Here is a 26,392-nt window from a genome sequence, read left to right as displayed (position 1 = left end):
TAAATAATTTTTAAGTTCTGTTTTGCCTGACTCCTCTCACCGCCTCCCCAACCTGGTCTTTCATTGAGTAGCTGTATTTGATTACATTTGCCCTCTAAACCTTGGCTTGCCTCTCCATCTTACCTGCTGTCAGCTAGCCATCTCCTTCCTCAGCTATCTGGTGTAATTGTGAAAGCTGAAACTGAGACCATCAGTGGAGAGGAACCAAGGACTAGTGACTGCAGATTTATGAAAGAAAACTATTATCCTGAAGCTGGGGCATGGATGATAATAAATAGGTTTCTAGGATTCTCTGACAAGAAACAATTATAGTATTGTTGAGCATGTACACATGTGTAATTATTTTAACTTCTTTTATTACTAGTCATCCCAACATCATAATCCCCAATTTGTTTGGGTGGTACCAGCTTTACGTCAGCTCCATGAAATCACACGTTCGTTTATTAAACAAACGTACCAAAAGCAAGATAAGGTAAGGCACTTGCTAAAATATTTTTGAGAGCAAAGTTACATCCATCAAACTTCAGCTTTTATAACAAAGTTTAAGTTAAAAATATTGTATTAATTTATGGCACTATTTGAATTGAGGAGTTTAATGTAGTGGTAGTATCTTAACGGTATAATTTTACAATGGTAATTCCTTAATACTCTGTGCTGTCCATTATATGCGGATAAGCTTATCTCTTCTGACATGTCTGAATTGGCTCACGTTATATTTGTGCCATTACTAACTATAAGTGAACCTGATTGATTGACAAATTTAAGGGAACAGGTTGTTTTTTATTGACTTTTGACTGAAGTAATAAAATCAATTATGACCTTTCGAAAATAGAAATAAACGGCTCCAATCTGCTACCAAGTTGTGCTTTGCATTATGCCAGCTTTGAGTGGAAAAGTTTGGCTTTGCATTTAGTGCTGTGCAGTGCTACATAGTCAGATGCTGAAAGCAGTTGCCGTGTAGGATGGTTTGTAAATGGATGGGGAAGGATGAAGGTGAACCTTCAGGACTCCTTTGTGACAGTTTTGATAGTGCTGAAAAACCCCACCGTTCTCTTAAAAATCTAATTCTCATAAAAATGAAAAACCACTAGGTGTGCCTGTTGTGGTGCTTCATTTCTTACACTGTCTTTCTCAATGTTTCTGCCAAGAGCATTATTCAAGACTTGAAGAAAAATTTTGAAATCGTGAAACTGGTGACAGGAAGCCTAATAGCATGTCATCGATTGGCTGCATCTGTAGCAGGTCCTGGTGGACTAGTGGGAACAACATTAGTGGATGGCCGATACACTTACCGGGAGGTACTGAACACTGCTTTCTAAAGTTAGTTACTAGAAATTGTCAGATGAACAATGTTATAAATCACCCAAAAAAAAGCCATGGTCAGCTGAAACACAGAAGACTAGACAATGTAAAATATTGGACACTTAATGTACACTGTATCTATATATGCTGCATTTTCTCCCTCCAAAATTACTCTGTTTTCTAATATATTGAGATTTATTACTTAAATGGTGGGGTAGCCTCTCTATTAAAACCTGTGGCATATTTTAAATGGCTGAATTTGGTGCCGACTACTTAAAACCAAAAAATGTTTTCCTATTACTATATGGATTCATATATCCACAGAGCACTTGCAACACAATGTATTGCACCTTAGATTGTATTGCAAAATGTATAAAAAAATAACAGTGTTGTATTTCTAATTTTAAGTTCTCTTTTGGAAAGATGACACTCAATTTTGTTATTCCCTTTTCAGTACTTAGAGGCGCATTTAAAATTTCTGGCATTTTTTCTGCAAGAAGCCACCCTCTATTTGGGTTGGAATCGTGCCAGGGAAATCTGGGAATGTCTTGTGACGGGTCAAGATGTTTGTGAGTTAGATCGAGAGGTAAGAAGCCCAAGAGATCAACATCTGGAGGCGGGAAAGGAATTTAATAGCTCATAACTGGAATGCATGTATAGAAAATAAATTGTTTATAATGTTTCTCGCATTCAGTGTCTTCAAATGCCTTACAAAGCACTAATGCATTAGATCCTGTTAGTGGAAGGACAGTGTAGGCAAATGGAGCAGCTGTTGTGTTTAACTATAAATGGCATACTGTCTTGAACATTAAGACTTGTTTAGTTGAAAGGGAATGTTGATCAGGAGACTAGATGAGGGTTATCTGCTCTTTGAGCTGTAACTTCCATCTGAACAGCCAGGGATGTCATAAATGAGGAAAGCAAGAGAGAGTCCTGTGGCACCTTTAAGACTAACAGATGTATTGGAGCATAAGCTTTCGTGGGTGAATGCCCACTTCGTCGGATGCATGACATGGGGCATTCACCCACGAAAGCTTATGCTCCAATACATCTGTTAGTCTTAAAGGTGCCACAGGACTCTCTGCTTTTTACAGATCCAAACTAACACGGCTACCCCTCTGATACATAAATGAGGAACCTTCACTTAATGTTTTATGCAATAGACAGCATTAGTAATAATGCCTGGTACCCTAATGCAGCACTGCAGGCTTGTGTAATATGTGAGAACCTGAGTCCTGGTGTGGAATCTGAACGTTCTGCTCCAGAAGAAAGTCTACTATTATCTGAGTTATGCTGATACATAGTACATAGTAATGCTGTGTGCAACAGCAGTGCACTTCAGGTGGTTACAGACTGCTGAATGTTTTGACTATCTTGCCTTTTCATAAGTCTTTTATCTAAACTTTTTTATGCACTCATCACTATAGTGTCTGAAGTAATTTGAAAAAGCAATGTTGATTTACTAAAAAAATCTTTTGATCTTCAAAATATGGACCATATACACTTATACACCTATACTAATTCACAGATGTGCTTTGAGTGGTTTACAAAAGGACAACATGATCTGGAGAGTGACATACAACAGCAGCTCTTCAAAGAGAAAATTCTCAAACTGGAGTCGTATGAAATTACTATGAATGGTATGAAAATGTTTGTGTCACCAGGTCATAGGAGTAAATATATACCCCAAGTACTAGATAGTTGCTTTCTAATAGAAAACGCAATAAGAGGTCTTTTTTCATGATTCTAAATTTTTAATTGCTATTAAGAGTATCCTTTATTCTTGTGTATTTAATGTCCTTTTTTAATAAAAACAGGTATTTATTCTAAATAAAATCTTTCATGATTTTTACATACAGGTTTTAGTTTATTTAAGACGTTCTTTGAGAATGTGAACCTATGTGATCATCGACTAAAACGACAAGGAACTCAGTTGGTAAGTGTGGTGCACTTTCATTCCTATGAACAGTACATGAGATCTGGGGAACAGGTTCTTACTTTAAAAAAAGACAGCCAGCCATTTTATATGGTCATATTTGTACTAAAATACCTCAGGTCCTTTTAGTGTTTTCATTACAAATTCTTGCTTTTCTACCTTGAGAAATTAAGGGTGGGATTTTCATGAATGCTGAAAGTTGATGTAAAAGATTTCAGTTTGGAACACAATAATGTCATGAAACTTGAAAAACCAATCCCAGTTTTCCTTTGCATTGTTAATGAGCAAATGAAGTTCTAGTGTGTGCAACTTGTTTTGCTGACATCTAAAGAAAAAACCTATTGTATGTTTAGTTATTTGTGTACCTTTTTACAAGAGATATGTTTAGTAAATTTAAATCTTAATTAAATTGTAATAAATTTTTAACTTTGATATGATCCTGCACTGCTTTTTAAAATAAAATTATATGGCAAAAAATACATTGCACTATACATCTGGATCTGCTTAATATCAGGGACTGTTAATTTACCTCAGACTTACTTATGGTGCTCATAGACCTGTTGTGAAGTACATGACCCCAGTATATGCTACTTGATGAGCATTTTAGCCTATGATTTGTTGCTCTTTTGACTTACCTGTGTGAAATAAATTGTTTTGTGTGATTGTTGAACTCCTAAAATGATCTTTGAATTCTTCATTATTCCATTGCTTGGTTGAACTGTTTTCTGCAGAAGTCATTATTTGTCTACATGTAGACAAAGTGGGTTAGATTTAAAATTGCCACTGATTATGTAGATTTGAGATTATATAAATTTAGTTCATATTGTATAAACATTTTTATAGAGTTGACAACATACTGAAAAATACAGCTTCTAAGACTTTAGCCAAAAGTTACTTTTCCAGCAGATCTAAAACAAGCGTCTGGTGAAGTGGGTATTCACCCACACAAGCTTATGCTCCAGTACGTCTGTTAGTCTATAAGGTGCCACAGGACTCTTTGTCGCTTTTTACAGATCCAGACTAACACTGCTACCCCTCTGATTAATGATTATACATGCTTATAACATGTAACAAAGTCAAATTGTATTTTACTAATGTACTTTCTTTTGAACAGAATGTAGAAAAACTGGAGTTAATAGGGATGGATTTTATTTGGAAAATAGCAATGGAATCACCTGATGAAGAAATTGCTAATGAGGCCATTCAGTTGATCATAAATTACAGCTATATTAATCTAAATCCTAGATTGAAAAAGGTAAGTATAGTCTGTTACCAAGAAAGGTATTTGACCCATATGAAGAGGTTTAATACTTGGGAAGTTGTGATATATATTGCAATTAATTAAATTTGTTGTTGACCATTTTATTCTCATGAAATTATTTTTAAAGTGCTAATGTACCTGTCCTTCATACCTTCAGGATTCAGTGTCGCTACACAAGAAATTCATTGCTGATTGTTATACAAGATTAGAGGTAAGTGGCAGACTTAAATTTGTTCATGTTCCTAAAGCCCTTTCTGTCTTCAGTGTTGTTTTACTTGCAGAATTGAAGCAGTGTTACAAGAATGCAATCCTATGCTGTCTCCCAAAATATTGCTAATCTTAAATTGAAGGTTTATAGAGGAGAATTCACAAGCTTCTGCATTTTAGCTGAAGATGTTTGAACTTCAGATCACAGTGCAAACTGTATATTATGTGAAGACTAGAATATTGAATTGTGGTAAAGATGCTTGTTAAATTCTTTTGAACTTGAAAATCAACTTTATTAAGGACTTAAGATTTTTCTCCTCTGTGACACTATTTCTGCAGTGTAATGGATGTAGAAAACCACAGAATGTAGTTAAACTTTGTAACCTTTCCTGTTGCCTAACTAGGAAGATCTCTAATAGTTTTCATATAATTTCATCACTCCAGAATAAATAATACAGTATAAATGCTGTTTTACATTGGTGCATCTTAAATTCTAGGCAGCCAGTTCAGCACTTGGTGGTCCGACATTAACACATGCTGTTACAAGAGCTACAAAAATGCTTACAGCAACTGCTATGCCTACTGTAGCGACGTCAGTACAGTCTCCCTACAGGTAAGTCTGTGTTTGAGGGTAAACGTAATAAATGTCTAACTCAGCACTCATATTCATGTGGGAAGCATCTTGACAATAATGGGCATATGAGGAGAGTAAACACTTCTGTTGAATACAGCCTCACGTTTTATATTCCAAATCTTTCTACATCATAAAATCAACTTTTTTTTCTTCAGGAATACAAGGTAATTGTAGGCTGGGCTTCCTTAGTTTAAATATTGATGCTCTGCTGCATTGCATTTCTGGTAAATCATTGGCACACAGAGTCATCAGTGATGGAATATTCAGCTTCTCTTTATAGCCCTTTACATCTCCTCATACAAAACAGGTTGCTCAGTTGTAGTGCTTCCTTTCCCTACTGAGCATACGAAGGCAGGGAGCTGAGAACATTGAAGGACATCAGTAGGGAGAGAACATAGAAGGGAGTGGAATATTTCTGTACAGATTTAACTGATCAGAATCTAGTAATTACCAAAATGTAAGTTTTGAGTCTTAAGGTAGTCCATCTCAAAGGATCACCACTATTGGTGTTCTTGTGGACAAAAATGTCTTAGGTTTTAAATGCCACAACTGTGTGTTTGTAGAGAATGGTCATTATTTTCACTATCCATCTCCTTCTCTGAACAGAAGTGTACTATTGGGCACTATGCCAAGGTTTGCTTACAAACAATCTTTAGGTGTTTGCATTAATGGCCACAAACAAGAACAACAGCTCTCTGTATGTGAACTAAGCCCTTGCATTTAGAAGGAGGAGTGGTTACTCTCCACTGTGTAGCAAGTTCCGTTCTTAAATGGAACTGTTTTTTTTGAAGAAGCATAAACAAGTCAACATCATGGACTAATATTTGCAAACCTAACTTTGTGTCTTCCTTTTTAGTGGAATACGTTTTCTTGTAATATTTGTAATATTTCTGTCTCTAGATGTTAGTTCACAGCCACTCGCATGGTAGCTTTTCATATTTACATTAAAATGTATTTGATTTCAGAAGAGATTTTTTTTTTTAAGCAATCTCAATATAAGGAATGAGACTGAAAGTCTAAATGCTGAAGTCCTATAAACTACAAAGATTATTGCTGCTTAAGAGCCATCAGATCTATGGAGTAGGAGATATTGGGGGAGGTGGTTTGACTATCATCCTTGAGGGGACTGATGTATTATGTGTGTTAGTACCTGGGCACAGGGGTGGACCCTTTAGACATAGATTCATAGATTCTAGGACTGGAAGGGACCTCGAGAGGTCATCGAGTCCAGTCCCCTGCCCGCATGGGGCACAGTGCACAATGTATGTCCCCAGATCAAGTATGACACAGGAAGTGCAAGTCAGGACTTGCACTCTGCTTTGCCAATGTGCCTCAATCTAGCTACGCCACCTCAAAGAGTGAGAATTGTATTTAGTCTCTATTAAATTCAGTCCTTGCCTTCGGCTGTTGTCTTTTTGTGATTGAACTGAAACCACTCACCTTATACTTTTTAAAATTTTGTATACAATCTTTAGGTCAACTAAACTTGTCATAATTGAGAGACTGCTACTTCTGGCAGAACGCTATGTGATAACTATAGAGGTAAGAGATTTTCTTGTTACTTAACATTCATGTCCTTTCTCGTAACTAGACAAAAATTTAGATGCTAACTCAATATTTTTAACAATACCATGAGTTGTTCAGGCCCATGTACCGTAGAATCAGTTACTGCTAATACTGTGAAAATGTTTTTGTTCTTCCAGAATTGTTTACACTGATCTTTTTTTTCTTTCTTTCTGTAGGACCTTTACTCTGTTCCTCGTACTATCCTACCTCATGGTGCTTCTTTCCACGGTCATCTTTTAACACTTAATGTTACATACGAGTCTACCAAAGATACCTTCACTGTAGAGGTATGTTTACCCAAGTGACACATGTCATGCCATATTGACCTTATTTATTTGTGAAAACATAGGATTCACTAACCGCGTCATGTTGCATGGATGACTTGAAGTACAAGCTAGAGAAGTGTAATGAGCACAGCTAGGTTGAAAACCACATTTTTCTAAAAGCTTTGTGTACGCACCTAAAATGATGATAACGGAAAGGCTTGTGGAAAGAAAATATTTTCTTGCAGCACTTGGTATAGTCACTTTCACTCTTCCGCTGTATAGTTAGTCTCCCTGGCTGAAAAGACCTTTATTAATATTAATAGAGGAGCTGAAAAACCCTTAATGTTAACAGAACACTTAAAAAAAATCAGGCCGTACTGTTTAAACAGCTTCCACCAAACGATCTCGTTTTATTTTACAGGCTCATAGCAATGAAACTGTAGGAAGCGTCAGGTGGAAAATAGCAAAGCTGCTGAATTCTCCTGTGGATAATATACAGATATTTGCAAATGAAAGTCTGGTATGTGAATTAGTTACCATTTACCTTGTAAGTTTGAATCTTTCCTTTCACCAGAACTAAGCGTTAAATACTTTGTTGCAGCTAACGGTAAATAAAGATCAGAAGCTACTCCACCAGCTGGGTTTCTCTGAAGAACATGTACTTACAGTAAAAACATCAGGAAGTGGAACCCCCTCGGGGAGCTCTGTCGATTCCTCAACCAGCTCCAGCAACAGTAGTGGTGTCTTTAGTTCATCTTATGTGATGGAACAGGTACAGTATAGTAGTCTGAAATCTGCTTTTACAGTGCACCCTTTCACAAGCACGTCACAATTGGGGTTAAGTGGCAGAGTAAGATAATGCTGTAGTCCTTCACTTCCAGATTTGGGTTCAAATTCCGCTAAATATCAGAATTAAAAATGAGTGAGTTTGGTTTGCATTTGTTTGTATTACAAATCCAACACACAATGCAAGACTCCTCTCAGGTGATTTAGGATCGGAATACAGGAGGTATTACAGGACTACAGGTCAGGGTGGCTTATGTTTTGACAGACTCAGTGAATGAAATAATTGGGGCATTTTCAGTCCGTGAAATCCTTTGGCAGAGCTATATGGAAAAGCTCGTGCAGTGGCTGTATACTATGTGGGTGCATCATGCTTTTCTCAGACCAGGACTTAAGTAACTATTAATTCTGAGCATTAAATACACACATTTAAAAAAAGAAAAACCACTGAGACTGTAGCAAAACTTTTTTTTAATGGTGGCTTTGATTTCAAACAAGTAATTAAAAAAGCATCACCTTTTGTAATCCAACTCAAATGAAATGGATTTAAAAGCTACATTCAGCTATAAACAGCTGATTGTGCACTGTTTGCTATGTATTGATCACCTCTGCAGTGTCTTCTGTTACACTTTAATTTTAAAAAATTAAGATTTGCATTTGACTTTAAGATCATCTGGTGATTTGTGGGCAATTAATTGTAATACCAAGTGAGATTTTTTTTTTTTTTTTTTTTTTTGAACCAGTGAAGCTCAAGTGTGTTAAATTAAAACATTGGAAGTGGGTCAAGCTAACTCTACCACTCTGCCATTGCTTTCTAATTCACAATTAATAGTTGGCCTAGAGAGCATCTTTTGTCTGATGTAGATGTAACGCTGCACAGTGACATGCAGATATAAGAGATATATACAGGGGGGGTTATTGGAATTCAAATTGTGTCTTGGGCTAAACCGTAGCTTGAGACATCCCTGGGTCATTTGCTTCAACAGAGAACCCCACAAAATAGCTTAAAGGGGGGAAAAAAACCTTTGTAATTGTCTGTTTAATCCTCAGGAGAAATCCCTCCCTGGAGTAGTGATGGCTCTCGTGTGTAATGTTTTTGACATGCTTTACCAGCTTGCTAACCTAGAGGAGCCAAGGTAAACAAGCTAAATAGTTATTAAACATTGGAGAAATACTGTTACTGAAAGTCCAAATAACGACATCATTAAAAATTGTTACCAATGTATGTGGACTCTTGTCCAATATGAAGCTGAGTGAATCCTATCTTGTGTGGGAATAATTGCTTTGAACTTTCCAGGATAACTTTACGTGTACGGAAGCTTCTGCTGTTGATTCCTACTGACCCAGCTATTCAGGAAGCACTTGATCAGCTAGATTCCCTAGGAAGAAAGGTATGGATTAAACCCATATTAAATTCATGTCTCTGTAGGGCTAAAAAGAGGCATTTAACATTGGGTTTTTGTAATACTGTGTTGGGTGTTCATTTGTGATGTTTTCAAGTTATGTAAAACTTTTTAGTGATAAGGCAGAATAATATTGTCTCAAGGTTTTTAATGCTTTGTTTCTAGGTGGCTGGGAGGGTGGAGGGGAGTTGTTACTGGGACTATACAAGATGCAGTTCCAAGGCTTACTTCTCCTTAAGTGATATTCTAAAAGTGCAGTTTTAGATCTGTGCTTATTCCTCTTAGAAAACACTGCTGTCAGAATCAAGTTCTCAGTCTTCAAAATCACCATCCTTGTCTTCAAAGCATCAACACCAGCCCAGTGCTAGTTCGATATTGGAAAGTCTCTTCAGATCTTTTGCTCCTGGCATGTCCACCTTTAGAGTGCTCTACAATTTAGAGGTAAGAAACCCTTTTGTCAACATGCTCCTCAGTTTTCTAACATTGCAATTAAAGCAATGGATACAGTTTGAAGTCCTGCAAAAAATATTGTCAACTGCTAGAAATATCAGCTGAACTATGATTAATCTGTTACACAAAACAAGTGATTTGGAGCATGAAATATGAAGCTTCTCCTTAAGGTTTCATTACGAACCCAGGCCCCTCTCATCATTGTAATTGTAAGATGGCTTTTAAATGTGTTAGTAAGCAGTACAGACAATTTTGTAATTTATCTGTATGTTTCTCTCTGCCATCATAGAAGGCCTTAGCTATTGGTTTAAATCTTTGGCTGGATCTGCAGAGGTTCTAAACGCATGCATCTCTATTAAAAATGAATGGGAGCCAGGGGTGCTCAACATCTCTGAAAATCAAGCCAAATTTAATTTGGATTGTTTGGATTACAAAATAAGCTCTCCTTTAAAATGAGCCACCGTCAGATGTCACTGAAGATGTGAAGGGGGCTGACAAAGCAAAGCATTAACTGCTTTTTAAGAAGAAATATGCCAAGGCCCACTATAGGGCCCCAGAGGGGCCTTTTTAGGAGATGCAATTAGTGTGGTGTACTGTACTTCTGAATCTCCAAATAGACAGGGATATTACTCTAATGGATACAAGTTCAACTGCAGGAAAAGGGCTGAATATATTACACTCACTTTCTCAGTCTCTCCTGTTGAAGCTGTTTGTGTCTCTGTTCCAATGACTATTTATACAAATGTTGGATGCAGTGTTGTTGTAGCTGTGTTGGTCCCAGGATATTAGAGACAAGGTGGGTGAGAAGTTGGTCCAATAAAAAATATAACCTCCATCACCTTGTCTCTCTATTTACACAAAGTGGGAGTGAAAATGACCCAACTTCAAATCCCTGCTCCAGTGAACCCAGTCTCCCGCGTCCCAGGAGAAAGCCCTAACCACTGAGCTAAAACGTGAAGGGAGACGCCACCAATGTCATCACTTTTTGACTGAAACTATTTGGTGAATGTGTGTCAAATTTGCAAATAGTTACGCTGAGGGGAAAAAATGTGCAGCTCTAGGGTTGATTTAATCAGGGCACTGAGATGTAGGGCAGACCCAGGACCTCTTCCTGGGGATGACCGTTAACTGGTCTGAAATGCTTCAGTGAGAAAAGGTTGGTGGGGAGTTGCCAGGCCTTTGTGGGCTGACAAGACCAGAAGATGTGTGAACATCTGGAACAGGGAAGGACGTTAATCACCCCCAAAAAATCGTATTTGGTATGGGAGTTATTCAGGGCAATGGGGTAGGCCTCTCCAACAAGGGAGTGGATATATTTTAGCAGATTTAGGTAAGAAATTGTTAACAATCTGGGAACCCAGGTTGAAGTAAAGGGGAAGGCAGCTAAGCGAACTGCTGTTAGCTCTTTGTGGCTAATGTCCAGTGCATGTACTTGTTCCACACGAGTCCAGTTCCCTGATAAAGCTGGAATTGGAAGTGGACTAAGGGGAAAGCATCCCCTAAAGTTGAGGTATGGGATGGGAGATCCTAATGTCTGATACAGTGAGAAGACCACCTCCTTTCTCCAGCCCCTTCACCTTTGTACAACGGGAGGGCAGTGAGTTCCCAGGAACAGGCTGGGGACCAGCTGGAGGGGTGGGGTCCTGACAGCAGCCCTCCACCAAGTTCAGATGACTAGGGATGGAATCATGACCTGCACGGTATGGACTATTGTTGGATAATTCCCAGAGCAGTTAAGTTAAACTTGCGGCCTAATTAATCCACATCCTTTGTATATCTTATCTTTCTTTCCACATGCTCAGAACAATGAGTCAAATGCTATCATAGGATGACTCTACAATTCCATTACAGACCCATCTAGATTAATATGTACAAGTTTGGAGTCCCATTGCCAGCCACTGTTGTCAGCAGCAGATTAATTTCCTAGTATATTTGGGGCATAAGAATCCCCCTCACTCCAAACCCTTCCCGGATGCAACGGACAGAGGCATATGCTCATCTCTCATCCCTGGTGTCTGCAAAGCCTTCTGTAGGAATTTTTGTAATAGCCATTTACCTTCATACGTCTGTTACCAGTACTGCAGTTCTCCACCTTTTGCATACCACATCCCATGTTCTAACAAAAAGTTTCAGGCTCCTCCTCTTCCAATGAGCCATGAAGAAAGGTAGAGTGGTCGTAACCCCCCCAAAACCTGTTTGCAACTCCCAAATTGAGAGAGCAGTCTGCAGTGTCACAGTACAGATGCCCTCCTGGTGAGAGGATTCTGTTTTACAGTGGGACTAGTATCCCAAAATGATTTTTTCACTTCAGAGCAAATAAGTAACAAAATGCTTATTTCCCAGCAGTGAGGCTAATGAGGAAGCAAACCTAACTAAATATTCCTTAGGTCCGATAATTAAATGGATTATATTAGCGGATTTGTTCCTGAAGTTCAGTCAAGTGTAATGGAAAATATTTTCTCTTAACAAGCCAGAATTATTTTTAATCCCTCATATTTGTTAGTCTGCTAAAGCTATTAAACACGGGTCCATTGTGGTCACTTTTCTGACCAACGTTGCACTTTGACACTCACTGCTGAGAAGGGTACCTTCTTGCAAATGAGAGGAGCAGTATAATAAAGATGACATTCCTAAAAGCCATAAAATTTCTTGGATCCTCTTAATTTTTTTCACACCTCAAAATAAAAGTAGAAATGTAAAATCAAAACCTCATTCCTTGGAGCTCTTATTCAATAGTTATTATTTCCATGGAATAACAACATCTTAACTGTGTTAGAATTGTAACCCTCCAGAGCTCCTCTTAAGCCTGAAGAAGTAGTTCACATGCGAGTCCAGACTCTTCCCTTCTTACTATGTGAGCCATTTATGATTATATCAGTCACTTGTCAGAGAATAAAAACAGAAGGCAATGTTTTAAAATATTGTTTGGCTCTTTATGGGTCAGATCGTTGCAAGGCTGTATCGTTGAATTACTGAGAGCGGGAAATGCTCAGTCTTAGGGTGAGACTGCCTAGGATATTGGATGCCACTTCAGAGGTGCTATAGTTTTTGTGTATACTAGTTACGAAACATTTACACTTGCATGCATTTCAGGTACTGAGCTCCAAGCTGATGCCAACGGCAGATGATGAAATGGCAAGAAATTGTGCCAAATCTTTCTGTGAAAACTTTCTGAGAGCAGGAGGCTTGAGGTTAGGCCTTAGACATTTATTTTTTTCCATAACACTAACTTTCTTATCAGTGATAACTGTATAGTTTCTGTAATAGGCTTATAGTATAGCATACTGGCATAGGTGTTCAGTTTTTATCATCTAGCAGTATGAAAACTAAAATGGATTGGGTCCTGTGAATAAGGAACTACCTGTAGATTTACTTACTTTCACTAGTAATGTCTGAACAGCCACTCTGTATCTATAGTATGTAGTGTATAATGTACATAGCTAATTCATTTGCATTCTTTTTTCTATTGCTGTAGTCAGTATTTGGGTGCTGAATAAGTGGTCTCACTTCAATTCAAGAATACAGATGTGCATATTACACAACCTCCCCAGCTGACACTAGTTGGCATTTTTAGCAGTGTTAAAATGGACCAAGAATTGGTCAGTGCAATTGATCATTCCATTCTTATCCATAAAATTGGTCCCTCCTGGTGAGAGTGGAGGCACAGTGGGCACTTTGGAAAAACTTGCAGAGCTGCTGCCTGTGCTGTACTTATCAAGTGATACTACTTTGCTCTTACAGCAGTTTTCCCCTATAGCTCTCAAAGCCCTTTGTAATGGGGGGAAAATAGGGATCTCGGTCTCAAGAGGTATCAGTCAGGTACTTCTGTCAGCACTAAGTCGCTGAGAGGGTGGTGGGGGGAAATACCCGAAACTCATTACCAACAGTCTCCTTTTTACACCATCTTATAAAATAGTCTCTCTTATTTTTAAGTTTGGTGGTGAATGTGATGCAGAGAGACTCCATCCCATCAGAAGTGGACTATGAAACAAGACAGGGAGTCTATTCCATCTGTCTGCAACTTGCAAGGTATGAGATTGCTTTTCCTTGTATATAAGGCCACTAGTAATGCTACTTGCATTTTTTTTTTTTTAGCAGTTGGCCTGTTATCTCGAAATGTAACAGTGATTCGAGTTCTATACTAAGACTCTGATCACCCAATATTCAAAAATAAACCTGACTCTTTTCTTTGTGTGTTTAGGTTCTTACTTGTTGGCCAAACACTTCCTTCCTTACTAGATGAGGATATCCTCAAAGATGGGGTAGAAGCGCTGTCCTCACGCCCATTCCGTAATGTGAGCCGGCAGGCTAGCAGGCAGATGTCCATTTGTGGAACACCTGAGAAGTCATCCTACCGACAGTTGTCAGTTTCTGACAGGTCCTCCATTAGGGTTGAAGAGATCATACCTGCAGCACGGGTTGCAATACAAGTAAGTGAAGGTTTGACAGTCTTGAAGATATAGCAGTGTGCTGTAGAGTGAAAGGTGAAACTTGCTCTTAGTTTCTGGAGTTTAACATAAGTAGTGCTGTGAAACTGGTTCTCCATGCACAGGTCTCATCTCAAAGCTTAGGAGACAATCCAGGTCCTACCCCCCTCCCCCAAATCTCACCCTGACTTTTATTTTTAACTACACCGTCTCTGAAAGATTCAGAATTTCCTAGTGATTAATCTGTTGGGAGAGGCCACGTACTAAAACACACTGCTATAAAAGGAATAACTTGACCCATTTTCCTATTGTCAGATTGAAAGAAATTGCATGGGCTGTGATCTATAGCTAGCACAATGTGCTAACATGTATAGGATCTCAATTTAAGATTCAGTTGGTGCTTTCCTACCAGGATGAAGTTAGCATGTTTAGCTCCAGATGGAAGGAGGGGAGTCTTTCTGTAGTGACTCTTCTTTCTGTTTCAAAGACCATGCTGGCTGGCTTTCAATAAGCCATATTAACCACTGTTTCATATAAGCAAAATGTCCTTGTGTCATGGCACCGATAACGAGCAAGGACCAAAACTGAATGGAAAGACCTTGTGGTTCCTCCTTTCCTCGTGGTAAAGGAGACTATTGGGTGTGGCAAAAGTAACCACTTTTTCCTGTTCCTTCAGACAATGGAGATAAATGATTTCACGTCTACGGTGGCTTGCTTCATGCGACTTTCTTGGGCTGCTGCTGCAGGACGACTTGACCTAGTGGGGAGCAGTCAACCGATAAAAGAAAGTAACACTTTATTTCCTGCTGGGATTCGAAACAGACTTAGCAGCTCAGGTATGTCACTCATAGTTGAGACTGCATCATTTAGTCTAAACAAAATACACAACTGGAATAAGTTGAGAGTAAGACTTCTAGAGTTCTTAGAAGATGAACTCCTTCTAAATTGCTACTTAAATCTACTGTACTTGCTGTGTTCTTACAAGTACTTTTTAGAAGAGAAATGTTGATCAGAAAAGCTTTAAAAACCACAACTGATTATTACATTTGTCGTTTCTAATCTAATGCAGGAAGCAATTGTAGCTCAGGAAGTGAAGGAGAGCCAACAGCACTCCACGCCGGAATCTGTGTGAGACAGCAGTCTGTATCCACCAAAGATGCTCTGATTGCTGGAGAGGCCTTGTCTCTACTTGTTACGTGCCTACAGTTACGCAGTCAGCAGTTGGGTATGAAGTAGATTCTTACTAATTCAGTATAATTTAATTTCAGTATAATGTAATTAGTGGGGAGTCAGGTTTTGAAGATGAATTTATACGTTTTGTGCTTTCCTCCTTACTGAATTTTGCTCTTATTGAAGCATCTCAATTTGCAGATACAACTTACTTAAAAAAAAAAAATGGAAAGGAAGCTTTCCATCAGCTGGTTTTCTCTGCAAGATTTAATGTTAGATGGCCTGCTGATATTTTTATAAATATATCAAGGTAATTGGGATAAAATATTTCAATCACTTCTTAACAAAATTAGTGAGGTGGCTTCTGTATTCAAAAGCCTTACATAATGTAACTTCACTATAGAACTAGTGCTTTGGGGATGATAAACAATATTCTTTCAGTATTTCTTTGAGGGGCATCTACGATGAGAGCAAATGAAACTGAAACGTTTGGGATTGTATACTTTATTAATCAATTACCACAAGTGTTTTGCTGGGTAGACGTGCTGCATTACTTACTGGCTGTTATTTTCTTTGTTAATTTTTTATTACAGGTTAACGTTTTTTACACTGAAATCTCCCGCAGGATTCATTTCTGAAATAAACTGCAGCAGTGCAAGAAACATAGTTTACAGGGATGCAGGGGTTATGTTTCCTAGGCTTTGATTCAGCAAGATACTTGTATTAGTGGAACTGCTTATGTGCTCAGGTACCTTGCTGAATCATGGCTTTAATGAACTGGGTGTTTTGGGCAAGTTTACTTAATGTTAGCATCAAAATGGTTACAGCTTTGCTTTGAAGTAATCACTTCTGCTGATGTTACTGTTTGTCTAGCTATAAATTCAACCACAGGGCTAGTAAATCACTTCACTAGCACTTGTGCCTTCACATACAGAGAGTCTGAAACCTTTACTGGGGAGAAAAGGGGAATTGTCATATTTATATTAAAAATCCACAATCTATGGAAGGGGAGAAATCAAGGTGTAAGAAGATTTTTCCATACCCACATATCTCTCATCCTTGGTATTGGCGAGATGCATTTTTGTTCTAGTGATACTGTATTAATTATTTATTTATATTTATTTATGATCAGTTTATATTTTTAACAAGTTCCGTTGGCAAAAAACACTGACTTGGGATTGTTTCATTTTTAGGATCTTTCTACAGCTTGCCTTGTGTTGCTGACTTCATCATTGACATTCTACTTGGATCACCAAGTCCTGACGTGAGTGGCTGTAATTAAGATTTCTAAGTCATTCACTGAGGGTCCCACTGAAATATAACATCTTGTTTACATTACTGGTCTCAGACAAAAATATTCATTTCAGCACTTTCGGTATCTGATTGAGTAATATACAGAACATATTAATCAGACATCACTGATTGCAGTATTAATCCCTGTCTCAGTTAAAAATTATACCTTTTTTTATAGTATTATGTCATACTGTGAGAGTATAATCTTGATTTGTTTGCTTCGTCTATGACTAGTTGTCACAGGGCAGTGTTCCCTTACCCTGGATTCTTCTCTGCAAACAGTCTTCACAGGGGATTTGTGGCAAGTTCAACACCAAGTGCTTTATTTACTGTGTGAATAAAACTGAACAAGTTCCCCACAGCTCAAAGTTCTTACATTTTCCCTAGGCACAGGGTGAGATGGGGAGAGATCTCACCTCCCTGAGAACTTGGGCTTCTCTAGCTCTTCCTTCCCACTACTCTTCTTGTCTCTCTTCTAGATGTCCTCAGCTGATGAGCTGAGCCCCCTTGTTAATTGGCTAATTGTTCAGTAATTAACCAGTTATCTCCCTAATTTTCCCCATGAGGGTATGTTTACCAAGTGCTCAGGCTAAGTCTACTGACACTGTGTCACACCAATGTTAGTTGAAAGTAAGACTATGCTGACTAGTTTGAATAACCCAGTTTTGGGGAGGTCTGAAGGCTAACACTATCACTCTCCCAGTCAGGACTGAGAATCTCACAAGGGGCTGTTCCTTTTATCTTTCTAGCCGAAGGACTAGATGACCTCCTGAGGTCCCTTCCAACCCTGATATTCTATGATTCAAAGAGGTTTGGAGAAGCATGAATTCTTAGGTGCTCACCCAAACCTCTGAAACCTACAGCTAAGTGCAAAAGCCTCCTAGCATTAGTTTTTCTGTGTGATTGAGAGCAAGCCCACAAAAGTTTGGATATTCTGAAAGTTACTAATTTGGTGACATAGCACATGCTGTATTTTTTATGATAGGTAGTTTGTCTGTTTACACTTCTTGTTGCTATATATTTTGCAACATATTAATAAAAAGTATGTCCACCATGGGCAAGTGAACACTGCAGGAGCAACTATAAAACATTTGGGGTTTCTTGGCATTTAGATGCTTGACTTTGCAATCTTAATGTTGTATTGATACTAGGACTGTCGATTACTCACAATTAACTCACATGTGATTAACTCAAAAAAATAAATTGCGATTAAAAAAATTAATCGCAGTTTTGATCACACTGTTAAACAATAGAATACCAGTTGAAATTTATTAGATATTTTGGATGTTTTTCTACATTTTCAAATATTTGATTTTCAATTTTTTGGTTACATAACTGCACTCAAAAACAAAACAATGTAAAACTTTAGAGCCTACAAGTCCACTCAGTTCTACTTCTTGTTCAGCCAATGGCTAAGACAAACAAGTTTGCTTACATTTACGGGAGATAATGCTACCCACTTATTTACAATGTCATCTGAAAATGAGAACAGGCATTTGCATGACACTTTTGTAGCCAGCATTGCTAGGTATTTACGTGCCAGGGATGCTAAACATTCGTGTGTCCCATCACGCTTTGGCCACCATTCCTGAGGACATACTTCCATGCCGATGACGCTCGTTAAAAAAATAATGCATTAATTAAATTTGTGACTGAATTCCTTGGGGGAGAATTGTATGTCTCCTGCTGTTTTACCTGCATTCTGCCATATATTTCATGTTATGGCAGTCTCAGATGATGACCCAGCACATGTTGTTCATTTTAAGAACACTTTCACTGCAGATTTGACAAAACGCAAAGAAGGTACCAATGTGAGATTTCTAAAAGTAGCTACAGCACTCAATCCAAGGTTTAAGGATCTGAAGTGCCTTCCAAAATCTGAGAGGAACAAGGAGTGGAGCATGTTTTCAGAAGTCTTAAAACAGCAACAGTCCGATGCGGAAACTCCAGAACCCGAACCACCAAAAAAGAAAATCAATCTTCTACTTGTGGCATCTGACTCAGATGATGAAAATGAACGTGTGTGAGTCCACACTGCTTTGGATCATTATCGAGCAGAACCCGTCATCAGCATGGAAGCATGTCCTCTGGAATGGTGGGTGAAGCATGAAGGGACATATGAATCTTTACCGCATCTGGCACATAAATATCTTGCTATGCGAATGCCTGTTCTCACTTTCAGGTAACATTGTAAAAAAGAAGCGGGCAGCATTATCTCCTGCAAATATAAACAAACTTGTTTGTCTGAGCGATTGGCTGAACAAGAAGTAGGACTGAGTGGACTTGTAGGCTTTAAAGTTTTACATTGTTTTATTTATGAAGGCAGTTATTTTTGTATATAATTCTACATTTGTAAGTTCAACTTTCGTGAAAAAGAGATTGCACAACAGTACTTGTATGAGGTGAATTGAAAAATACTATTTCTTTTGGGTTTTTTTTCAGTTCAAATATTTGTAATAAAAAATAGAAAGTGAGCAATGTACACTTTACATTCTGTGTTGTAAATTGAAATCCATATATTTGAAAATGTAGAAAACATCCAAAAACATTTAAATAAATGGTATTCTATTATTCTTTAACAGAGCAATTAAACTCTATGGGGAGTTTAGTAGGTCAAGTTACTCCAGTTGGAATTTGGCCAGCATCCTTATCTATGAATAGTGCCACAGTGCTTAAAGACAACAAGTGATTAGGATCTTGCTTTAACATCTTAGCCAAAAGAAAGCATCTCGTCTGTCCTCACATGCTGTGTTAGGTCATTGGCTCAGTTCTGACTGGGGGGAAGGGAGGGGAGAATGCCATCTATCAAATTGCCAACATTGCTTCTACAGCACTTGCTGGCTCTTTAGACATCTCTCATTCTATTATTGATTCATATCCAGTGCTGCTTAACTTGAGATGTGAAAGGATTACATATGGGATGGTATGCTTTGTAATGACTCCCCTGAAAGGATCATCTGCAAGGGTTGAAACAAACTTATGGATCTAAAAGCACAAGTCTCTGCTGCTTAAGCTGGCGGACCAGGGCCATTAGCTCAGAGGCAGTAGCAAATTTATAAACAACTTGACATGGTGTTGCCACCACAGGGGGACAAAAGGCCACACTCGGTGGGTCCCACAGTCTATTATGGCTTTCCGATTCTAACTTGTATTTCTGTTATAGATTTCTAATCAAAGTAAGTGTACCTTGGGGAACATGAAATATAGAGTACTTACAATGCTTTTGTTTCAGATTCGTCGCGTTGCCTGTGACCAATTATATACCCTTAGTCAGACAGACACATCAACTCACCCAGATGTACAAAAACCAAACCAGTTTCTCTTAAGTGTCATTCTCACTGCCCAGCTGCCTCTTTGGTCACCAACCAGCATCATGAGAGGAATCAACCAGAGGCAAGTTACATGCATGCTTATTCAGAGAGGAAAATTCACAAGTTTTAGAAAAAGGCTTTTTGCCTTAAGGATTTTCAAAATCTTTGAAGTTTTGAAGAAGGTGTAACTTTAGCAGTCAACTAATACTGCACCAGTCAGACTTTTTAAAGTTTCCTGTCTACAGTAGACCGTGAACATTAGAGTCCAATTCATTTGTATCTTTGGGTGTAACCTTCAGACCCTGGATGCTGCCCCAGGTGCATGGAGGTGCCATTATGTGCTTCCAGCCATCCAAGGTTCAATGGCAAGAAATTTTATTCAGGAGAGTCCAGACTGAATGCTAAACAAAGATGTTTGGTTCTTTGAACGTTAAGTCTGGACCCATCAGTTGTGACACTGACCTCACACATTCCATCCCTGCCCATTGCATTTTAATTAGACTGTAGATATCCATTCCATTGACTTTTCTGAAGAATGCTTTTTAGTTGGGAAATTGAATTCAACATTAATTTTGAAATACAAATTCTATGTCCACCATGGTAGAAAAAGAATAACTTAAGAACCTGAAGCATCTTATCCTCTTTCTATCAACTGTACGTGATCATCTAATATGTAGTTTTGTGAGGTGGGAGGAGGCGGGGGGGGGGGGGGGGGAATTGAATTGTCAGTCCAAAATTCAAAAAGTGGCTGCTATGAAGAAATCTGCTTAGAAGCTACAGTGGTGTGCATGTGGAGGTATAAAATATGTAGATCTTTAACAGTGGTATGATTGGGTGGATGAATTGTACATGTTTAAGCAAATGCTCTAAGGTTTAGACTTACTTAAAAACCCTCTTCCCATTTGTAATTACTCATCTTTGTTTTAGGCTCTTATCCCAGTGTACAGAGTATTTTGACCTGAGATGCCAGTTACTGGACGATCTCACTTGTAAGTATGTGTTCCAGGTTGGAATGAGAACTCTAATATGACATTTATATAACAACCAGAAGTGTTCTAGGCATTTAGACATGTAAGACAGGTCCGTGCCCATGAGAGCTTACAGTCTAAGTAGACAAGACACTGAGAAGTCAGGGAATGGGGGCAACACAAGCTTTTATATTTGTGCTTTTTAGAAAATGGTTCACCCTTCTCAACTCATATTGCCTCTACCCTGGCTTAATACTCTATTTTTGTTTGTAGATTTTAATGTTTGTTTTTCAATTTAAGATTCTCTCCCTTTCTACAGAATTACTTCTTGCCTATTGCCCCTTATATCCCTCCCTCATCTTGTCATGTAGTGACACTTGGCTTTTGACTTGGCTGCCTCCCTGTGTGGCCTGGTTTTCAGAGGTACTGAGCACCTGTGGCCTTCAGTGCCTTCAGTTTAGGTGCCTAACTATGAATTTACATGCTTAACTTTAGGCATGCACATTTAAAAATGCTCACCTTAAAGACTTAGACTTCTTATTTCACCTTTTTTACACATGGTTATGTAATACCTGTAGTTGTACAGATATGTACATTTCCCCTCTCTTTCATGCGCTAAATTTCTTTTGACCAATTTACAATGAACATCAGTAAGTTGATGGTGAGCTGCGGTTTCATGAGCTTTTTTAATTAGCTGCATAACTAAATGCCTGCTGTTGACATGAAATGTAATGTGCCATATCCATTGTTGATCAAAGCTGTGAAATTCTTGGAAAGAGATTGTCTGTTGGTGTTTAATTTCTTCATGTCTGTAACATCAATTTTCTCTGTTTATTCCATAGCTTCTGAAATGGAGCAGTTGAAGGTCAGCCCAGCTGTCATGTTAGAAGATGAGATCACTTGGCTGGATAACTTTGAACCCAACCGCACAGCTGAGTGTGAGACCAGTGAAGCTGACAACATTTTATTAGCAGGACACTTGAGGCTCATTAAGACTCTTCTTTCGCTGTGTGGGGCCGAAAAGGAAATGCTCGGTAAGTATCCTTTTGTGTACCAAAGTACATAAACCAATTTGAGTTTGATCTCTTTATCACTTGAAGATGTCTGGTTTTGTTTAATAAAGAAGTAGATAGTGTCTTTGGCAAATCTATGCTTACCGATGGCATGTAGAGTACAGGCTGTACACATGTAGCTACACACAGCAGTGAAAGGCAATCTCCACCCACACTTGTCCCTACAGTGTGTAGCTACATGCCTCAGTGAAAGGCTCTGGCAGCGGGGAACAGTCAAAGCCTTTCTCCACTGCTGGAGCCTTTCCCTGTGATGGGGAAAGGCTCTGCAGCAGGACGCTATGCCGCAAAAAAGAGCGGTGTGGATGTTTTAGTCGCTGCTTTGGCATGTAGAGAGCACGTGTATGTATACCCTTGGGGTTCGAACGTTTAGGGCACTCTACTCACCAAAGCTATGCTTTCCCTTCTACACTGCTATTTAAACCCATGCTAGCTGGGCATACAGTGTTTGTATTTTACACACCACCGTAAGTGCAGACATAGCTTTATGAAGCTATTTTGTACCAGGAGAAGTAACTTACCTGGGTTAGTAACCATGTTCTTCATTGCAGGTTGTTTGGGTTTGGTTTGGGATTTGTAGTGAATTATTTAAAGACCTTTTTCTCTGCCATGGTCTTTGTGGAGGGAATTTACAGGGGAATAACAATATTGTGGCTGCATATAGTTTTGTTGCTGCTTCACCACCACTGCAGCATCTAGGAATTCTGAGCATATTTTCCTTTGATAGTTAGTTACTAGTGTCTGATTTGAAAAATCAGTAATGAAGAAAATAGGATAGTTCCTGCTGCTACTGAATGGCTAGCATGGTGACATTCTAAACAGGTGGCTTTCTTGATATGGACAAGATTTGACTGTCTTTGTAGCAATACGGCAGATATTTAACATTAAATGTGGATTTGCTTTCTTACAGGTTCATCTTTGATTAAACCATTATTAGATGATTTCCTCTTCCGAGCATCTAGGATTATCCTGAATAGCAATTCTCCAGCTGGCAGTGCTGCCATCAGTCAGCAGGACTTTCACCCAAAGTAAAGAAAATAATTTGCATTTTTGTTCACACTGTACAAGTTCTTGCCTAGCTAGATTGCAGGCTGGAACTGTAAGCTATGGGGGTTAGTACAATGGGTCAACTTTCCAGCTATATCTGAGTACTTTAATAATCAGCTACTTGTGCATTTGATAAAGGACTGTACCAAAACTTGCCAATTCCTGTGTGCATTTAAACTCCCACTAATCTCTAAATCCCAAAGGATTTGCCTGTCAAACTTCACATGCAGCAGAGAGCTGTACCCAGTGGGCATGGTATCTTGGCCTAGAGGTGGTGGGGAATCCTCTAGCCTGAAGAATATTCATCACTATGGGAAGATGGCTAAATAACACATGCATGGAAAGTTAACTACTTCTTCGAGTGGTGTCCCTGTGGGTGCTCCACTTCAGGTGTCGGTGCGTCCCGGCGCCATTGATCGGAGATCTTCGGTAGCAGTGCCCAGATGGGACGCGCATGCACAGTTGGTGTCTCGCGGTGTCTTTTTTTGACCTTCAGCACAAATGTATCTCTTCCCGCAAAATGAGTAGCATTCACTGGTACAGGTCCAGGGAATAAAATTCTCACAGCAAGTTGTGAATCAGACTATTGAGGGGTCTCTAAACATCTTTTGATTTTGTTTTCCTTTGGCAATTATAAGTGGGTTACACAGTCTGACTAACAAAATTTGCCAGAATTTAAAATTATGGAGTATGACTACCTACTAAATAGATCCCGCTTATGGTTTTCTTTTTAGGTGCAGTACAGTGGATAGCCGATTAGCAGCTTATGAAGTGCTAGTGATGTTGGCTGATAGCTCACCTTCCAATCTTCAGCTTATTACAAAAGAGCTACTTTCTATGCACCATCAGCCTGACCCTGCACTTACCAAGGAGTTTGATGTAAGTAAGATGCCTTGATGCAATTTAAATTATTCCGTGTGATTTGAAATACTGTTTTTAGCCACTTACCTGTTCCAACCACAAATGTTCCAGGGCCTTCATTTTAAAGTGATGATAATCAGATCTGAATTAATGCATACCTATTGATCTTTCCAAGAGCAAGCACACGTTTGAGTCTATTAGGCAATTGTCATCTTGATAAATAAAATTATTGCCTAAAAATCGCTGACTGATTTGATTTAAAAGATACACAACTTTGTAGACTGTTCTTAGGTATCTTATATTCAATATTGGCTGTACAGCCAAATACAACAATTTGTGTGCATAGCTCTCACAAATTTGGCCCAGATCTCAGTGAAATGTATAAAAACGTTGTTGGACAGCCAGCATACCTTTTTATAACTGCCTATATAATAATAATAGTGATTTACAAGCTATTGGAGTCCATACTTTCTATAATCGACTGATACAGAGAAATGTCAATTTTCCCATAAGTATCTTCCACCTGTGGATAGTCGATCCACTTCAGGGTTTGTGGGGCTGAAGAACGGTGGTGCTACTTGTTACATGAATGCAGTCTTCCAGCAACTATACATGCAGCCAGGTCTGCCTGAGGTAAATTTAACTTTTAATTTCTGACAAATGCTTTCTGCCAACCCATACTTTGATTTCACTATAAATCAGCGCTGAGTAAAGAAAAGGGGTTTTAGTCAAATATTTGTCAAACACTGCAAAATTAGTCAAATTATTTTACAAATATTTAATTAGTTCTACTGTAAATTAATTCAAGTCCCAAAATAGATTCCTATTGCGTATAAAAACTTGGAGTGTTGAAATATGCTGAATGGCTCAGGACATGGAAATTCTTAAGAGAAATGATAGGTTATAATATCAAAATTAGTTTTTAAAAAGGAATTTTTTAAATGAATCTATTGTTTAGAACTGCAAGTTTTATCTAAAATGCAAGTTTTTATTCACAAACTCAGTTTTGTCTTCTAGGAACACTTGTGCCTTGTTTAAACACGCAGTAGTAACAGAATTATTAATTTAAATTCTTATGTGATATTTTTGCAAATAAGTCATGTTACAGATGGTTATTTTCCCCCCCCCCAAGGCATTGCTTTCAATCGACGATGATATGGACAATCCAGATGACAGTGTATTCTATCAAATTCAGTCTCTCTTTGGCCATTTGATGGAAAGCAAATTGCAGTATTATGTACCCGAGAACTTTTGGAAGGTATTTCCATTTTGTTCAGCCTATATAATTTTCCTAGTTAGTTAATATGTGGGACTTGGATTCAGACATGGTGAAACATGTCAATATTTATGATTCTTACTAGTAATTAAACATCTGTCTGGTCTTAAACTAATAAATATCCTTTTTAAGGTAGGTAGAAGCCATGAACATGTACATTTTACTTTTTACAGTGGTGGCTATAAAACTGGTTATCTTTTTGGTCTTTATAGATCTTCAAGATGTGGAATAAGGAACTTTATGTTCGAGAGCAACAAGATGCTTATGAATTCTTTACTAGCCTTATAGATCAGATGGATGAATACCTCAAGGTAGAAGTGTGTGGGGGTTTCTGTTGTGTTTTTTGGTGGGGGGGTTTGTCCCTGCACCTTTGGAAAGTAAGTTAAGAACTGCTGTGTCATTCTTAACAATTTTAGTCAAGTGCAACAAAATCTTACTAATATTTGATAACAAAATACAGAGGTTTAAAATGAACTGTAGTTTTGCTCTGCCAACCTTCCACCCTGCACACCTATTGCACCTTGCATTTTGGATGGGCTTTTGGGAAACGTGGTTTTGATAGACTCTGAGAAGTTCATAACTTGTAGCTTTAGCATCTTAAATCTGCTAAACCGGTTTCTTTGTGTAATTTGCCTGTGGTGTCCAGAATTCTGGCAAAAATCGCTTTGGTTACATATGTTTGATAAGTAAATATAATTCCTGCCACCCTAGGTCCTTCACATGACGCCTCTGATCTCCACCACTTAAATCCCTGGTAATGAAACTTAAGTCAAGGCCCCACATGATTCATAGCCCAAAATATGGCATTTATTCTAAATCCATCATATAACAATTATGTTGATAAATATTGTATTTTGGAGGGGAAGTTGTTCCCAAGCTACTCTCCAAAATGTGATCATTTGTGGGGAAAGAGACGTAAAAAAATGTTGTTCCTGGTGACTGCATGTGAGCTTTTAGAAGGCAGAAAATTAATCTGGTGTATTGATGTAACACAGATGCATTTTTATTTAAAATATACAGATGGCTCAGTGAGGCCAGTTAAATCATGCCTGTCTTTTGGATTCAGTGATATGAGGAAGATGTGCATTGTTTGAGACTAGGATTAAATCTTTGTTTCCATTGATTCTGGTTAGTGATAAAGTTGGGGGCTGAGTTAAGGTG

The 26,392-nt window shown here is 38.4% G+C and overlaps 1 protein-coding gene across 1 annotated transcript in view; it reads left to right on the top strand.

Annotated features, from left to right (window-relative positions):
- Positions 1 to 26,392, top strand: part of USP24 (ubiquitin specific peptidase 24) — a 105,508-nt gene that overhangs the window by 45,747 nt on the left and 33,369 nt on the right. Inside the window, exons 16-44 of the mRNA XM_065409056.1 lie at positions 365 to 472; positions 1,149 to 1,298; positions 1,757 to 1,888; positions 2,831 to 2,942; positions 3,162 to 3,238; positions 4,353 to 4,493; positions 4,657 to 4,710; positions 5,204 to 5,319; positions 6,816 to 6,882; positions 7,083 to 7,193; positions 7,594 to 7,692; positions 7,774 to 7,944; positions 9,006 to 9,091; positions 9,253 to 9,346; positions 9,644 to 9,799; positions 12,902 to 12,999; positions 13,742 to 13,837; positions 14,010 to 14,238; positions 14,912 to 15,071; positions 15,305 to 15,460; positions 16,599 to 16,669; positions 19,931 to 20,091; positions 20,937 to 20,998; positions 21,820 to 22,011; positions 22,958 to 23,075; positions 23,829 to 23,973; positions 24,469 to 24,588; positions 25,088 to 25,213; positions 25,444 to 25,542. Coding sequence (XP_065265128.1) covers positions 365 to 472; positions 1,149 to 1,298; positions 1,757 to 1,888; positions 2,831 to 2,942; positions 3,162 to 3,238; positions 4,353 to 4,493; positions 4,657 to 4,710; positions 5,204 to 5,319; positions 6,816 to 6,882; positions 7,083 to 7,193; positions 7,594 to 7,692; positions 7,774 to 7,944; positions 9,006 to 9,091; positions 9,253 to 9,346; positions 9,644 to 9,799; positions 12,902 to 12,999; positions 13,742 to 13,837; positions 14,010 to 14,238; positions 14,912 to 15,071; positions 15,305 to 15,460; positions 16,599 to 16,669; positions 19,931 to 20,091; positions 20,937 to 20,998; positions 21,820 to 22,011; positions 22,958 to 23,075; positions 23,829 to 23,973; positions 24,469 to 24,588; positions 25,088 to 25,213; positions 25,444 to 25,542 — 3,507 coding nt within the window. The remainder of the gene's footprint in view (positions 1 to 364; positions 473 to 1,148; positions 1,299 to 1,756; positions 1,889 to 2,830; positions 2,943 to 3,161; positions 3,239 to 4,352; positions 4,494 to 4,656; positions 4,711 to 5,203; positions 5,320 to 6,815; positions 6,883 to 7,082; positions 7,194 to 7,593; positions 7,693 to 7,773; positions 7,945 to 9,005; positions 9,092 to 9,252; positions 9,347 to 9,643; positions 9,800 to 12,901; positions 13,000 to 13,741; positions 13,838 to 14,009; positions 14,239 to 14,911; positions 15,072 to 15,304; positions 15,461 to 16,598; positions 16,670 to 19,930; positions 20,092 to 20,936; positions 20,999 to 21,819; positions 22,012 to 22,957; positions 23,076 to 23,828; positions 23,974 to 24,468; positions 24,589 to 25,087; positions 25,214 to 25,443; positions 25,543 to 26,392) is intronic.

This window comes from Emys orbicularis, chromosome 8 (genome assembly GCF_028017835.1).
Source record: "Emys orbicularis isolate rEmyOrb1 chromosome 8, rEmyOrb1.hap1, whole genome shotgun sequence".
Classification (NCBI taxonomy): Eukaryota; Metazoa; Chordata; order Testudines; family Emydidae; genus Emys; species Emys orbicularis.
The sequence above is the reverse complement of the archived record's forward strand: the minus strand, read 5'-3'. Positions and strand labels throughout refer to the sequence as shown.